Source organism: Centropristis striata, chromosome 18 (genome assembly GCF_030273125.1).
Source record: "Centropristis striata isolate RG_2023a ecotype Rhode Island chromosome 18, C.striata_1.0, whole genome shotgun sequence".
NCBI classification, from domain to species: Eukaryota; Metazoa; Chordata; class Actinopteri; order Perciformes; family Serranidae; genus Centropristis; species Centropristis striata.
The window spans coordinates 36,252,420-36,268,642 of record NC_081534.1 but is presented as its reverse complement, the minus strand read 5'-3'; the positions used below and the strand labels follow the sequence as shown (position 1 = coordinate 36,268,642).

The 16,223-nt window shown below is 39.5% G+C and overlaps 1 protein-coding gene across 1 annotated transcript in view; it reads right to left on the bottom strand.

Moving 5' to 3' along the window:
• Positions 1-393: 393 nt before the first annotated feature.
• The window catches only part of LOC131990883 (NACHT, LRR and PYD domains-containing protein 3-like), a 220,691-nt gene continuing 204,861 nt past the window's right edge, over positions 394-16,223 (bottom strand). The window contains exons 5-10 of the mRNA XM_059356080.1: positions 9,873-10,046; positions 9,125-9,298; positions 8,825-8,998; positions 7,192-7,353; positions 1,432-1,478; positions 394-1,218 (exon numbers count right to left, since the gene is read on the bottom strand). Coding sequence (XP_059212063.1) covers positions 686-1,218; positions 1,432-1,478; positions 7,192-7,353; positions 8,825-8,998; positions 9,125-9,298; positions 9,873-10,046 — 1,264 coding nt within the window. The 3' untranslated portion in view covers positions 394-685. The remainder of the gene's footprint in view (positions 1,219-1,431; positions 1,479-7,191; positions 7,354-8,824; positions 8,999-9,124; positions 9,299-9,872; positions 10,047-16,223) is intronic.

Genomic DNA, 16,223 nt, shown 5'->3' with positions numbered 1-16,223 from the left:
AGCTCTTTGACCCAAATGAGATTTTTAATGCTAAATTATTATTATTATTATTATTATTATTATTGTTGTTGTTGTTGTTGTTGTTATTCATCATGCTGATTACTGACATTCAAACAATTATTTTTTGTCTTTAAAATTTTCTGAAATGTGATGTTTAAATATGCAAATAAGGTGTGAACTTAAATATATGCAAATAAATAATTTGCATATATTTCAAGGACATAAATCTGAACATTAGAGAAATCAAATTTCACTGTTATTATTTTATTTTGTTGGCTAATTTGATTAAAAGTTTTTGACTTTCATCATTTCATAAATCAGAAAATCCTGAAGATAAATATGAGACTACATCTGGTTTTCAACATAAGAAAATGACTCTGGATTGTGAAGGTAATGTCTTTATTCCTCTTTAAAACAGAATCAGATTTACATTTGTTAGAAGCTGCTGTTCTCGTGAGTCTTTAAACCTTTATTGAGATCAATCACGACAGACATTAGCAGCTACAAGACGCTGCTCCAAAAAAAACTGGATTCAAGAGAAAATCAGAGTTCAGCCCTGAGATCATTTCACCGTTTATAAGAAGAAAACATTTGAGACATTAAAGAAACAATCAGAGAATCAAATGTTAAACAAAGTGAAGCTTCATCCAACATTCAGACCACAGGACAGGAAGTCGTCTCCGTCCTACGGACCACACAGAGACACTGAGGAACCATAGGTCAACACAAACCCAGGATAAAGAGGTTCAGTGAATGTGGTGTTGAAGGTGTGGAGGTGGATCAGTGAGTCAGAGGAGACTCTGTAGAAGGACAGAGAGCCAGCAGGACAGTCCACATACACTCCTATTCTACCAGAGGAGGAGGAGGAGGAGGAGGAGAGGACTGTTTTTCTGTCATAGTGCCTGACAGAGTAACCATAATAAGAGCAGCTCAGACTCCAGGACTGGTCGTTACATCCAAATACAGAGTCATCACTGCCTCCTTTCCTTCTGATTCCTCTGTAACTTACTGCTACATGAACTCTTCCTCTCCACTCGACCTCCCAGTAACAGCGACCAGTCAGACCATCTCTACACAGCAGCTGAGGCCAGTAGTCAAATCTCTCTGGATGATCAGGATATGACTGATCCTCTTCAACATATGTCACCTTCCTGTTGTTCTCAGACAGTTTGAGCTCTCTGTTTGCTGTGTTTGTGTCCAGTGTGAGTTGACAGAAATCTGATGGAGAGAAAAAGACACAACACAGCAGCAGTTTATCATCAGACACATCTGAAGGGTTTATTCTGTCTTTCTGTCCTGATGTTGTTCATTTCTATAAAGTTTAATGATGACACATGTTGTCAGTCATATTTTAATGAATACATATCACAACTATTAACTTTGTATTTAAAGCTGTTTTGTCTTCATTAGTCAAATGTAATCCACACTTACACTTCCTCAGACCAGGTGTTAACCTGTGCTCTCCACCATGGTCCACCCTGGAGGAAGAAACACAGTCACAATGATTTTCTATCCAACATGAGTCCTAACTGCTGTTCAACATGAAGCAGAGATCCTCAGTTTGTCAGTGTGGCAGAGAAACAGGCTGAAACTCTTCAAAAAGATAATGTGATGTATAAATATTAAGAGCTCAGTCACCACTGAACTGTCCTCCCTCATAATAAAACACAATGTGAAATCTGGTCCCTTAAAATCAACAGTCTGTCCTGCATTCACACATGAACAGCTGAACAGTTTACAGACTGTTCTCAGATCAGTTTCACCATCACATTCAGTTTGTATTGTGTCATTCATGTTTGAATCTGAGCGTCTGATGAGAGGAAGTGTTGGAAGATGTACAGAGTGGAAACATGTTGACATTAATCATTCATTTTGGCTTTATGTAATCTACTTTTTTAAATTTATTCAGTTTGCAACATTACAATAATTACATTCATTTTAATAATAACATTCAACATTAATATCACAAACTTGTACACAACACATACATTACCTACAGGACACACCCCTCTCTCCTCCCTCCCTTCCCTCCCATATCTCCCCTCCTTACGGAGCACACAGTTTGATATTGAGAAGTTTATAGCATAAAAACAAAAAAACAATAGGCCAAAGTGATGATTAGGATACTGGACATAGAGAGTTACCATAGATGAGAGTCTCAAAAGTCATGACAGTAATTTTTTAACATCCTCTGCAGCTTTTCTCCACATCTCTAATGTTCTTATCTTAGCATTATCAATATGAGCTGATGACCACTCCAGCTAGATCACCTCGAGAAGCTTGTAGCCAATGTTTTATTGATAACTGGTGCGGTGGAAGCCACCTCAGAACAATCATTTTCTTTGCTGCAGTCATGCCAGCCAACCAGAGTTTACGTTCTATCTCAGCGATCTTGAGCCTGGAGTAATCATTTAAGAGAAGAAGTGCAGGTTCCAGTGGGAGCTTCCTCTCCACCAGATCACACACCTTATCCACAACTTTAACCCCAAATATTTGTACATCAGGACACTCCCATAAGACATGCACCAATAATATAATAATATAATATGATACTATAATAATAATAATAATAATAATAATAATCATAATATAATAATAATAATATAATATAATGCCCTGACTAGAGAATGTACAGGATGGATTGGGCGCTAAACCCAACAGATGCCTTTTACATGGTGTTAAATAAGTCCTGTGGCGGATTTTGTAATAGATCAACTGGTGATTTGGGTTTCCAGAAGACCCAAATACATTTTTCCACACCACCTCCCAATCAATGGTCTCGGTTCCTGGAGGTACATCTGCCTCCCATGATCTATAACTGGGTAATTCTGTAGAGGTGTATGAAATGAGATTGCTATAAATAAAGGAGGCTGTTTTCTTTTGAGGCGTCATTACCATGAGAGATACTAAAGGGTGAGTCCTCAATTCAGACACCCAGGGAACCTAGAGTGAATGAAGAGCTGACCTTACCCTAAAGTAGAGGAACTGTGACTTTCTTGGGATACCAAACTGGGACATTCATTCCTCATAGTTTGTATAGTATATGATACTACTGGTCCAGATATTGAATAACACTTCTTATGTTTGAGTCCAGAGAAAGCCACATCCTGAAGTCTCAGGGGATGAACCAGCTCCTGTTCTAGTGTCTTCCAAGGAGAAACTAATTCTGCATCAAACCAGTATTTTAAGGAACGTAGTACAAACACCCAATGATACAACTTGATATTTTAGCAAGCCCATCCATCCTGCAGTTTATCTGGTTAAAATGTGGAACATTTGATCTGCTGTTTCTTCCCATTCAAAATGAACTTTTTAAGCTTTGATTCAAGTTTCTGCCAATACCCTGCTGTGGTTGGTAATGGGAGCATAGAGCTAATAAAGTCTATACGTGAAAGAATATTCATTTCTATTGTAGCTATGTGGGCGGGCATTGCCGAAGGGAGTGTCGCCCATCTCACAAGGTCATCCTCAACTTTCTTCAAAATAGATGAATAATTATTCCTTGCTATTGCCTGGATACAGGGACTGATTTCTACACCTAAATATAAAGCTTTTTGTGCCACCGGTATGCGGGATTGGATATTCAATTTCTTCAGATCTGTAACAGCAGCAAAATCAACTTGGAGTAGTTGGTCTTTTAGCTTGACAATGTACCGTAGCAAATCAGAGAGGTAAACAGGTTTATCGTCAGCTGCGTAGAGATGGAGTGTGATGTGAGGTTTAATTGGGGGAACTTTGCTGTATGTATTGGCCTAATTGTTCGAGTGACAAATTTAATATGGAGGGAGATGCTGGGCACCCCTGTCTAGAACCGCGACATATACTGAAAAGATCAGAAAGCCTTTCATTGCTGACCATTCTATTGCTTTATCTGAAACTGAATCTTTGTTAATATTAATACATTCTTCTCGTCTGGGTTTAACTTGTGCAAGGTATTTTTCGTTTCTCCGAATGGTCGTATTAAACCTTCATCTGGAGGGATTACCTTTAAAAAAAACAAAATCAAATGAGGTTATTATTGCATTATGGTCAGAGATATTACAAGGTAAGAACACCACCTTGTCTATGATCGGAATCAAGTCTGGTGTATACAAAAATGTAATCTATTCTCAAGAACATTTTATGATGTGGGGAAAAGTATGTGAACTATCTACCTGTCGGGTTCTGAACCCTCCAAATATCAACCAGATGTATATCCATAACAAAGTTATTTCAAGTAATAGATAGAATAGACCTATTTGAATTGCAATCAAAAAAACATGTTCATATCCGATCCTAGAACAAGTTAATAATTAGAGAGACTCAGCAGCTCTTTGGTCAGCTAAGGAAAATGAGACGGGTCAAAGGTCGTGGGGGCGTAAATACTTGCAAAGGCTATTTTTTCCCCTGAATAGAAACCCTGCAGTAAGATTATCTCCCTGGAATATTAAGAACTAATTTTCTCAATTACCGGATTTAGTTTATGTTTCATTAAGATCATAACCCCTTTGGTCTTAGAACCATCCCCCGAGGTTTTCACTATTTTGTAGTGTTTGTTCTGCATACGCCAAACATCGACCGGTTTTAAATGTTTCTCGGACACATCAACATTTTTCCTTCTCAGGAATTCTAAGACTTTTATTTGCTTAAACGATGAATTTAACCCTCTAACATTGAGGAATAGTATAGTGTAGTTTGTCATCTTGGTAACCTCTAATGAAAATATACTGTAATCTGATATTAAATGAAAAATACAAGATCTCCGTATTTCTCCTTAAGTCTTGATTAATCAGCCAGTTCAATATGAGGCTACAACAATGCCACAGCGACTATTGAACAGAGACCAACTAAAGATTATCTAAGGCATTTATAAGAAATAACACATATAAAAACACACTGGCAGGGAGTGTCTCACTTAGTAAACACGCTATTCACATTGGTTGTAGATAAATCAGTTCTGAGATAGGGACATGTGCAAAGTCTACATGAGATTTAAAAAATAAATAAATAGAAATCTGGCATTGTTTTTTTTTTTTTTTTAAAGATTATTTTTTGGGGCATTTTTTGCTTTTTATTGAAATTGACAGATAGAAAGGGGGTGATAGAGGGGAAGACATGCGGCAAAGGGAGCACAGGCTGGATTCGAACCCGGCTCCGCCGCAGCAAGAACTCAGCCTTAATGGTAAGCGCTCTACCAGTGTGAGCCACCGGGACACCCCAGAAATCTGGCATTATTATAAAAACCTAATTATTCCTGTGTATTAAGGTGCCATACCTGTAGAGAAAGTCAATCCAAAGAGCAAGGCTCCAAGGGACCTACAGTGTTTGGTTACCATAGCAATCGGTCGCCATGAAAGCAGGATGAGACTGGTAACTGGGCATCACTTCCATGTTGAGTGTAGTCTGTTGGGTGAAAGTCTGTCCAAGAGTGACCCCCTGTGGATGATAAGTCCATTAAGTATCGGTCCACCTCCCGTCCCGTTCACCAACTCAGCCCTGTGCATTTGAGCCGAAATGTTGATTGCAAAAAGTCTCAGCAGCCTTGGCAGAGACTAATGAGTGCTGAGATCCCTCTAAGTAAACCACAAGCATTGCAGGGTATTGCAGGCCGAACTTGATCCCCTTCTCAAAAAACTCTGATTTTACCCTCTTGTAGGAGCTGTGTTTGGCCGCCAGCAGAGCTCAGATCTGGGAAAATAAGGATTTTCTTGCCCTCATAAAAGAGTTGGTGCTTCTTTATTGCCAGTTGAAAGACGCGCTCTCTCTCCTGAAAGCAGTGGAACAGAGAATAAATGGCTGCGGGCGTGTGTTGAGGCTCCGTTTAGGCATCAGCGCTCTGTGGCATCTTTCCAGGCTTTCGTCATCCAGCACCTTGACCAAAAGTTCAGACATGAACTTCAGGGGACATTGTCCCCGATCGCTGTCCTCCACAACCCGAGGACCCTGAGATTCAAATGCCTCTACCTATTTTCATACCCGTGTCCCTTAAATTGCTGTTTTCCTTTGTGAGGTCCCAGAGGGTGGCCTTTAGCTCCAAAGTGAAGGTTTCCATCCCAGGAATCCGGTCAAAGTGGTCTGTGAGTGTGTCCTCCACTTTGTTAAAACGACCTCGTACGAGTCATCTTGGAGTTTAACAGCTTCCAGTGTTGTCTGAATTGGCGAAAGTGATGACCTGATTATGTTTGTCAGCTCTTCCATGATGTTAATCTGGTTCTTTTCAAGCTCAGTCACCAACATGGCTAGCGTTAGCTGCTCTGCCACCATTGTGCGTGTGGTGCATTCCTATTCAGTGCTTTTAGTCAAAGTCTGTTTTTTTCTGCCTTTGTCCGACATCCCGAATGTTAGTTTAGCAGAGGGAGGTTGTTGGTGTAAGACAATGGTCACTTTACAGATGTCATTTTAGAAATATAACGGACTTTGCTCGGGAGCTCTCCTTTGCCCGTCTACCCTAGCACGCCATCAACCCGGAAGCCCTCCACTAACTTTGGTTTTAGTAAAAAAACTGACTTGACTTACAGTAACACTTTTAAAGTTAGCAGAGAATAACTTCAATTTTTCTGTTTGGTTTCTGTTGCTGACAGGAGAGTTCATCACACATGATTCATTCAAGGACTGTAGGAAACCTGGAAATCTGACTAATAATGCTTTTCTTTTCTTTTTTTTTCTTTTTTACAGTTTCTGGATAAGATTTGAGGTATTTTGGCTCATCAAAGCTGCCAGGGGTTTTGTGGAGCAGAAGGTTCATGAGTTAATGAGACTGCTTCTCTGTTCTGATGCATATGGGAAATAAAGTTGAACTACAGTGGTAGCTGTACCAGGAACCCAAATAGTGAAGGAATACCCTCGGACCAAACAATATCTATACAATAGAACAGCTTTTTTGTATTTCATAACAATCATAATAGTTATGTTTTTATGTTCACTGCTAAATGTTTTTCCTTTTGATTTTGATTTTTCAAGGTTTCCTAAATTTAGTATTGAAGTGAAGAAGTTTAAGATAAAACTACTGTATGGCATTTTATTTTATGCCAATTGTTTTGTTTGTCCTTTCTGTACTGTGTCCATACCTGAGAGTGTCTGTCTGTCTGTCTTTCCATACCTGAGAGTGTCCAGTCTGTCTGTCAATACCTGAGAGTGTCTGTCTGTTCGTCCATAAATGAGAGTGTCTGGCTGGTCGTCCATACCTGATAGTGTCTGTCTGTCTGTCCATACCTGAGAGTGTCCAGTCTGCATCGTGGATCCTCCAGCAGTTTCACTCCTGAGTCTCCTGGATGATTGTAGCTCAGGTCCAGCTCTCTCAGAAGGGAGGGGCTGGAGCTCAGAGCTGAGCCCAGAGAAGAACAGCCTTCCTCTGAGATCAGACAGCCTGACAGACTGGAATTAAGGAAATAACATGAATACACGCTTTAAGAAAACTATCTCATCAGCAACATCATACAGAAGTTGCCCATCTTTAAATCAAATCAAATCAAATCAATTTTATTTATATAGCCCAAAATCACAAATCACAGATTTACCTCAAAGGGTTTCACAGACTGTACTTCTTCACTAACAGGGAGATAAATTTAAATTGAACTTAAAGGATTTAAAAGATCAACTGTTAATCATAATGAATACTGACCTAAGGTTTTTCAGTCCACATAGTGGACTCTGAAGTCCAACAGACAGAAGATTCACTCCTGAATCCTGCAGGTTGTTGTTACTCAGGTCCAGGTCTGTCAGACTAGAGGACTGGGAACACAGAGCTGATGCCAGAGAGGAACAGCCTTCCTCTGATATCAGACAGCCTGACAGACTGGAATGAAGGAAATAACATGAATACAGGGTTTAAGAAAACTATCTCATCAGCACCATCATACAGAGGTTGCCCATCTTTACTAACAGGGAGCTTAATTTAAAGTGAACTTAAAGGATTTAAAAGATCAACTGTTAATAATAATGAATACTGACCTAAGGGTTTTCAGTCCACATAGTGGACTCTGAAGTCCAACAGACAGAAGCTTCACTCCTGAATCCTGCAGGTTGTTGTTACTCAGGTCCAGGTCTCTCAGACTAGAGGACTGGGAACTCAGAGCTAAGGCCAAAGAGGAACATCCTTCCTCTGAGGTCAGACAGCCTGACAGACTGAAACCATGAGAATATCACAGCAGGAACAGCAGAAAATGCAAAAAGATGTTGAAAATCTTCCCTTACAAGAGCCTGAAGCAGGATGAGCGGGATTTTCAAAGATAAAGTTTTTAACAATCAGCAGATACAAACCTGAGAGTTTTCAGTTCACATAGTGGACTCTTCAGTCCAGCAGACATATGCTTTACTCCTGAATCCTTCAGGTTGTTGTTACGCAGGTACAAGTCTCTCAGACTAGAGGACTGGCAACTGAGGACTGAGGACAGAGCTTCACAGCTTCTTTCTGACAGCTCACAGCCAGATATCCTTAAAAGAATTGTTCACATTCATCAACAATGGTTTAAATATTTCTTGTATTTGAAAGACATGTTTTCAATAATGCAATCACTCCTATTTTAGCCTGTTATATTTATATATTTTTAAATATTTAGTGAAGAGACATTGGTCTGTGCAGATTTGTGTTTGTCCGGCAGCTTTAACAGAGATGTCCATGATTAAAATGACTGGGCTTAAACTTAAATGTAATTATTACATGTGATTTTTTTTCTTTCAGTGTGCTTAATGACAAATAAAACAAACAAAGAGACCCACAAAAACATGTAGATTTTAGGTATTTGTCTTTGCATGAAACGGAAAAATAAAACAACAACAAAAAAACCCTCAAGAGAAATGGCTCTTCAAAACCAGTATAGCACTTTAGAAATAGTTGCATACTGACTTGAGGGATTTTAGTTCACATAGTGGACTCTTCATTCCAGCAGACAGAAGCTTCACTCCTGAATCCTTCAGGTTGTTGTTACTCAGGTCCAGGTCTCTCAGACTAGAGGACTGGGAGCTGAGAGCTGAGGCCAGAGAAGAACAGCCTTCCTCTGATATCAGACAGCCTGACAGACTGAAACCCAGAGAACATCACAGCAGGAAAGTCATAAATGTGTTGACAATCTTCCCTTACAAGAGCCTGAAGCAGGATGAGCGGAATTTCAAAGATCAACTTTTTAACAATCAGCACAAAACAGACCTGAGGGTTTTCAGTTCACATAGTGGACTCTTCAATCCAGCAGACATATGCTTTACTCCTGAATCCTGAAGGTCGTTGTTACTCAGGTCTAGGTCTCTCAGACTAGAGGACTGGGAGCTGAGGACTGAGGACAGAGCTTCACAGCTTCTCTTTGACAGGTTACAGGCAGTCACCCTTAAAATAATTGTACATATTCATTCAATTAAATATTTAATGTGTTTGAAAGACATGTTTTCAATCATGCAATAACTCCAATTTTAGAGTACAACTTTCAGTGTGCTAATGACAAATAAAACAAACAAACACACCCCCAAAAGCCATGTAGCTTTGAGATATTTGTCTTTCCATAAAACCAAAAACCAAAACAACAAAAAAAAACCCTCAAAAGAAAAGGCTTTTCAAAACCAGTGTGGCACTTTAGAAATAGTCTCATACTCACTTGAGGGATTTCAGTTCACATAGTGGACTCTTCATTCCAGCAGACAGAAGCTTCATTCCTGAACCCCTCAGGTTGTTGTTACTCAGGTCCAGGTCTCTCAAACTAGAGGACTGGGAGCTGAGAGCTGAGGCCAGATAAGAACAGCCTTCCTCTGAGATCAGACAGCCTGACAGACTGAAACCCGGAGAATAGAACAGCAGGAACAGCAGGAAAGTCATAAAGATGTTGACAATCTTCCTTTACAAGAGCCTGAAGCATGATGAGCAGGATTTAAAAGATCAACTTTGTAACAATCAGCAGAATACAGACCTGAGGGTTTTCAGTTCACAAAGTGGACTCTGCAGTCCAGCAGACAGAAGCTCCACTCCTGAATCCTTCAGGTTGTTGTTTCTCAGGTCCAGGTCTCTCAGACTAGAGGACTGGGAGCTGAGGACTGAGGACAGAGCTTCACAGCTTCTCTCTGACAGCTTACAGCCAGTTAACCTGGAGAGGGTAAGAGATGAACATCAGTAAAATGTTGTATTCTTGTATTACAGGAAGCATGTATCATGTTGTTAATATAGCCACTCACAGAGCTTTGTTGGAGGCTTTGACCACTGGCAGCAGCCTCAGAAGAGCCTTCTCTGAAGCAGAGTATTTCTTCAGGTCAAACATATCCAAAACTGTTTCTGATGACAGTAAGATGAAGACCAGAGCTGACCACTGAGCAGGAGACAGTTTATCTGAAGAGAGACTTCCTGATCTCAGGGACTGTTGGATCTCCTCCACTAGAGAATGATCATTCAGTTCATTCAGACAGTGGAACAGGTTGATGCTTCTCTCTGGAGACAGATTTTTCCTGAGCTTCTTCTTGATGTATTGGACTGTTTCCTGATTGGTCTGTGAGCTGCTTCCTGTCTGTGTCAGCAGACCTCGTAGGAGTCTTTGATTGGTCTCCAGAGAAAGACCCAGGAGGAAGCGAAGGAACAAGTCCAGGTGTCCATTTGGACTCTGCAAGGCCTTGTCAACAGCATTCTGGTAGAGATGTTTTGGTTTTGGTTTGTCTCTGAAGACTTTGGACCACCATCTTGCTTCTGCCATCAGATTGACAGTTAATGAAGATCAGATGGACATGAAGAGCAGCCAGAAACTCCTGAACACTCAGATGGACGAAGCAGAACACTCTGTCCTCGTACAGTTCACTCTCCTCTCTAAAGACCTGTGTGAACACTCCTGAGTACCTTGAGGCTGCTGTGATATCGAAGCCACACCCTGTCAGGTCTGAGTCATAGAAGATCAGGTTTCCTTTCTGCAGCTGATCAAAAGCCAGTTTTCCCAGAGACTCAATCATCTTCCTGCTCTCTGGACTCCAATGTGGATCTCTCCCAGATTTCCCATGATATTTGACGTTTGTCCGTTTGGACTGAACCACCAGGAAGTGGATGTACATCTCAGTCAGGGTCTTGGGCAGCTCTCCTCCCTCTCTGGTTTTCATCAGCTTCTCCAGAACTTTAGCAGAGATCCAGCAGAAGACTGGGATGTGGCACATGATGTGGAGGCTTCGTGATGTCTTGATGTGGGAGATGATTCTGCCGGCCTGCTCCTCATCTCTGAATCTCTTCCTGAAGTACTCCTCCTTCTGTGGGTCAGTGAACCCTCTGACCTCTGTCACCATGACAACACAGGGATCAGCAGGGATCTGATTGGCTGCTGCAGGTCGTGTGGTTATCCAGAGGCGAGCAGAGGGAAGCAGTTTCCCCCTGATGAGGTTTGTCAGCAGCACATCCACTGAGGTGGACTCTGTGACATCAGTCAGGGTCTCAGTGTTGTCGAAGTCCAGAGGAAGTCGAAACTCATCCAGACCGTCAAAGATCAACACAACGTGGAACTCTTCAAACCTGCAGATTCCTGCTTTCTTGGTTTCAGAAAAGAAGTGATGAATAAGTTTCACCAAGCTGAACTTTTTCTCTTTCAACACATTCAGCTCTCTGAAAGTGAATGGAAATATGAAGTGGATGTCCTGGTTGGTTTTGTCTTCAGCCCAGTCCAGAGTGAACTTCTGTGTTAAGACTGTTTTCCCAATGCCAGCCACTCCCTTTGTCAGCACTGCTCTGATTTGTTTATCTCTTCCCGGTGAGGCTTTAAAGATGTCTTCTTGTCTGATTCTTGTTTCTGGTCTGTCTGGTTTCCTGGATGCTGTTTCAATCTGTCTGACCTCATGTTGATCATTGACCTCTGCAGTTTCTCCCTTTAAGATGTAGATCTCTGTGTAGATCTGATTCAGAAGGATCTGGTTTCCTTTTTTAGTGACCCCCTCAAACACAGACTGGAACTTCTTTTGTAATTTGGATTTGAGTTTTCTCTGGCACTCAGCAAGAATCTCTGAATGAAGAGAACAATGAAACCAATGAGGGGTTGTTGTTGTGTTCACATTTTTTTAATGTATGAGCTCGATTAATAACTACAGTAGGTCCAGAAAAGGTGAAACCAGAGAAACCAGACAGTGTTCAAGTCCAGTTGAAGGATTTAATGTCCAAACAAACTTACAGACTTTAGTGTGTGCACATTTTAACCAGCTAGAAGCAACCAAAAACAGGATTATCTGTCTTTGGTTCATCATTTTAGTTCTCTGGCAGACTTTAATTTTCTTTCTCTGCTGGTTGTGTTTTTGGTCGCTTGATCTACAATCCAACGTGCAACACAACAAACGTGTCTATATTTGTAGATCAGAGAGATGTTAACTACACACCTCATGTTTGTTGAGGTCTCTGTAATCTACGACTTCAATCTTTGTTACAACCATTTTATAATAATAATGATTCTGACTTACCTTCAGGTTCGAAGGAGGTGTTTGATAATTTCTTCACTAGTTCATTCTGACTTATCTTCACTAAAACTGTTCTGGTCACTTGCATCGTTTTTATACTGTAGGTCTGAAACATCTGATCCACACTTGTTGTCCGGTCTGCATCCTCCAGTTGACTCTTTGGGATTGCTGGGAGGCCTTCTAGCTCCCCCTGCTGCTGCAGGAACCACTTAAATTCTTTAAAGTCCTCAGCTCCCAAATCTTTTAAAATTCCTAAGAGGACCCCTTGAGGTGTAGCCATTTTTCTCCCTACAAAGATCCAAAAGAAACAAAAAATAAATTGTCACCTTAAAAATACAGACTGAGTTATGATGAAGATAGGTTTATTAGTTTTAAGGAAAAATATTGTCAGTTTTCTACTGTCGTTGGATCAGAGCTGCAACAATGAGTTGACTAATTGGTCAACAACAAAAAAAATCTATCTTAGTTTAGATATTGTGTGTTTTGTTTTAATTTGCTTTTTTGTGAATAAAAGCTTGTTGGAATACACATTCTGTGCATTCAATCTTGCAAATGAATGAATGACGCCAACCTTTTCTATGCAAATAACTCCAAATTATTTCAACACTCACTCTAACTTGCTTAGGTCATTTGACGTTAATAGATTAAGACAGATTTAGATTTTAGAAAAAAAAGGGAAAAAAGGAAAACACACAACAACCATAATATATTAAAGAAAAGCAAAAACATAAACTTGCCAGGACGATGACTCTCACTTCATCTTTCAACTGTAGATCTGTAGGTCCTCCTCTTAGTGTCTTCACCACCTGTTCTTATCTTCCACCATATTCTTCCTCCTGTCTCTGAAAACAGGAAAACAAAGAAAAAGGAAATTTCTAATTCATAATATTTTTTTATGTTGGAGGCAAGGTAGTTTTCAACCAAAGACACATTTCCAAAGAGAAACTTCCCAAATGGTTTCAGAATAAAAATACAGATTGGTCCTTTATCATGACTAAACTTTCTGACGATATATAAAGTAATTAAAACTTCCTCCTGCAGCAGCTCCAACAGTAACATGCTGCTCTCACACTGATGCTTCAATATTCATCTAATAATGTCACATAGAATCAGAAATCAGTCTCACACAGACAGACAATTACTGCAGAACAAGAACTTTTACTTTTGATACATTTAGTACATTTTTCTGCTATTACTATTATACTTTTACTTCAGTAGGATTTTAATGTACGTTTTTTTTAACTTGTAACCAAGAGGCAAACTTCAGGGCTGATAATGAAGCAAACATGGAAGTGCCAAAAGCTGCAGTTTATCATCTAGCTGCAAAATGAAGTCAAACCTCACAGAGCTTCATGTTCAAATGTTCAACTTTACAGAAGAAATAAACATATTTACAACCTGGAACAATAAAACAGTTTGGTCTCTAAAGCTAGAGCTCAACATAGATAAAAATGTTGTCTCAAGGCTCCAAATATAAAACATGTCTTAAGATACATCCAATACATTTCTAGATACATTAACATGGTCAAAAAGCTGTTCTTGTTCTATTTCTAAGAACACATGATGAATGCAGGTTTTTAACCAGCAGAATTCACTCCTGATATTAACTCAAGCAACGGTAGCAAAGGACAGTTTATTACCTTAATGTCACAATTTCCTGAATAGACTCAGAAGCAGAAGTGCAGCTCTGAGCCAAACTGCCACATTCAGCATTTAAAACTCCTGTCTCTCTTCAGACTCTCAGTTTAAGGCAAAAGTGGCCAAAAAGCACTTAAATCCAGTTGATTAAAATCAAATATGTACACATGAAAAACATTTATTTCAGTTCAAATAGCTAAAACTGAAAAATATTTAACTCATCATCACTCAGTTGAACCACGGATGTTCAGTTTAGCATTTGGCAATTCTGTAATTGATTTAAATAAGTTCAGCAATTTTATTTGAATTTATCATTAAAATCGATTAAATAATGTGCAGCCTGCCCCAAAGAGTCCTTACTGTCAGTGTTGAGGCTGTGGAAGGTGGCGTTCAGAGAAGAGACCAAAACCTTTCTGGTTTCCATCCCATTGTAGAATGTACAGTCTGTATTCATTTAAAGGGCCAGCAGATGGTTGCTATGGTGATGACAGGCCCATGCAAAAAAAGAAAATATTTCTTAAATTGTTCAACTAGCTTGCTGTTACTTGACAAATATTCTTCCTCAATCAACCAACAGACAACAAGCTTAAAAGGCAGAGCCCTTCAGTGTTCCTCTTCTAATACAGGAAGTTCTCCATATATGGTTACACATGAAACACTTGAAGGCCATTGGTTTAACAGAGCTCAACATATCTAATAGTGTTGGCTCAAGGCTCCACCTCTCTACATCAAATATAACACACATCATAAAATACATCCAACATTTCTAGATCTCTAGACATAAACATGGTCAAAAGCTGTTCTAGTTCTATTTCTATACACATGATACATGCAGGTTTTTAACCAGCAGAATTCACTCCTGATATTAACTCAAGCAACAGTTGGAAAGGACAGTTTATTACCTTAATGTCACAGCTGGTGGAAAAGTGTCCGGAGCAGAAGTTTAGCTGTGAGCCAAGCTGATGACTGAACTGATGTGTCTGATGTGTCAACAGATTTCAGAATAAGTGAACTGAAACTGACTCTGACTGCTCCGACAGGGTGTTTTCATCACTCATCTGTTATTCTTCTCCTTCATAATTAAAGACTGTGTACAATTTGATGTATGAGCCTGATAACATTAATAAATAAAATCAGACCTAACAGGATCTGAGTGTTTCTGTGACTTCCTGTACAGACTGAAGGCTGCTGGAAACTCTCTGACCTGACCACAGCTCTTTGTCTCCGCCCCCTCCACCACCGCCGGCTCTCGTCTACTTTACAGACGAGGAGCCGCTCACACCGAACGAGCCTCATGAAAATGACACCTGGTGTTATCATGAAAGAAATGGAGCTTTATATTCACATTAAACTCAGCAAAGACAGAAAAAAGGCTTTAAGGCTGTGAGAGCGTAGCCCCGTTTGGGTGCTTTTATTAAAATTATTTTTTTTTGTACTGATATTGAACCCTGAAACATTTGATTGATTGATTCATTTAGTGAACTAAACACACCCACACAAATGGTGAAAGTTTAAAATGACTATATTATAGTCTGTTGATACATATTAAGGGATAGTTTGTCCATAAATGACAGAAAAACACGATATTATGGGATGTCCAAAAATTAGACAAAAACATGTTGATTTTTCTCAAAAATGATTAAAGTTTATAATGCATAAAAATGCTTCAAATGGGTTAATTATAATCGGTTGATACATATTAGAGCATAACATGGCCAGAAATGACCGAAAAACAACATATTATGGGATGTCCAAAAATGACCCCTCAAAAAAAAAAGTCATGCTGTAGCATGTAGTTTTTTGTCAATAATGGTCAACTTTTAAAAGATCTAATAATGACTTTGTTATAGTCTGTTGATACATATTAGAGCATAGTTTGTCCGTAAAAGACAGAAAAACACCATATTACGGGATGTCCATAAATTTGACATAAACAGAAAAATCATATTGTATTTTTTGGGAAAAAATTCATACAACTTTCAAACAATGCAAAAATCTCAAAATCATCTTATTATAAACTGCTGATACGTGAAGTAGGGTGGCCTTTGCTGAAATAACAAAAGAATGACACCATATTATGAGATGTTTTAAAATGAATCCTCTATAACAAAAGTCATACTATAGCATGACATTTTTTGTCAAAAATGGTGATGTCCAGGTGTCCCAATAGTACACCTGGTAGAGCACATACCACAGAGGCTCAGTCTCCACAAGCA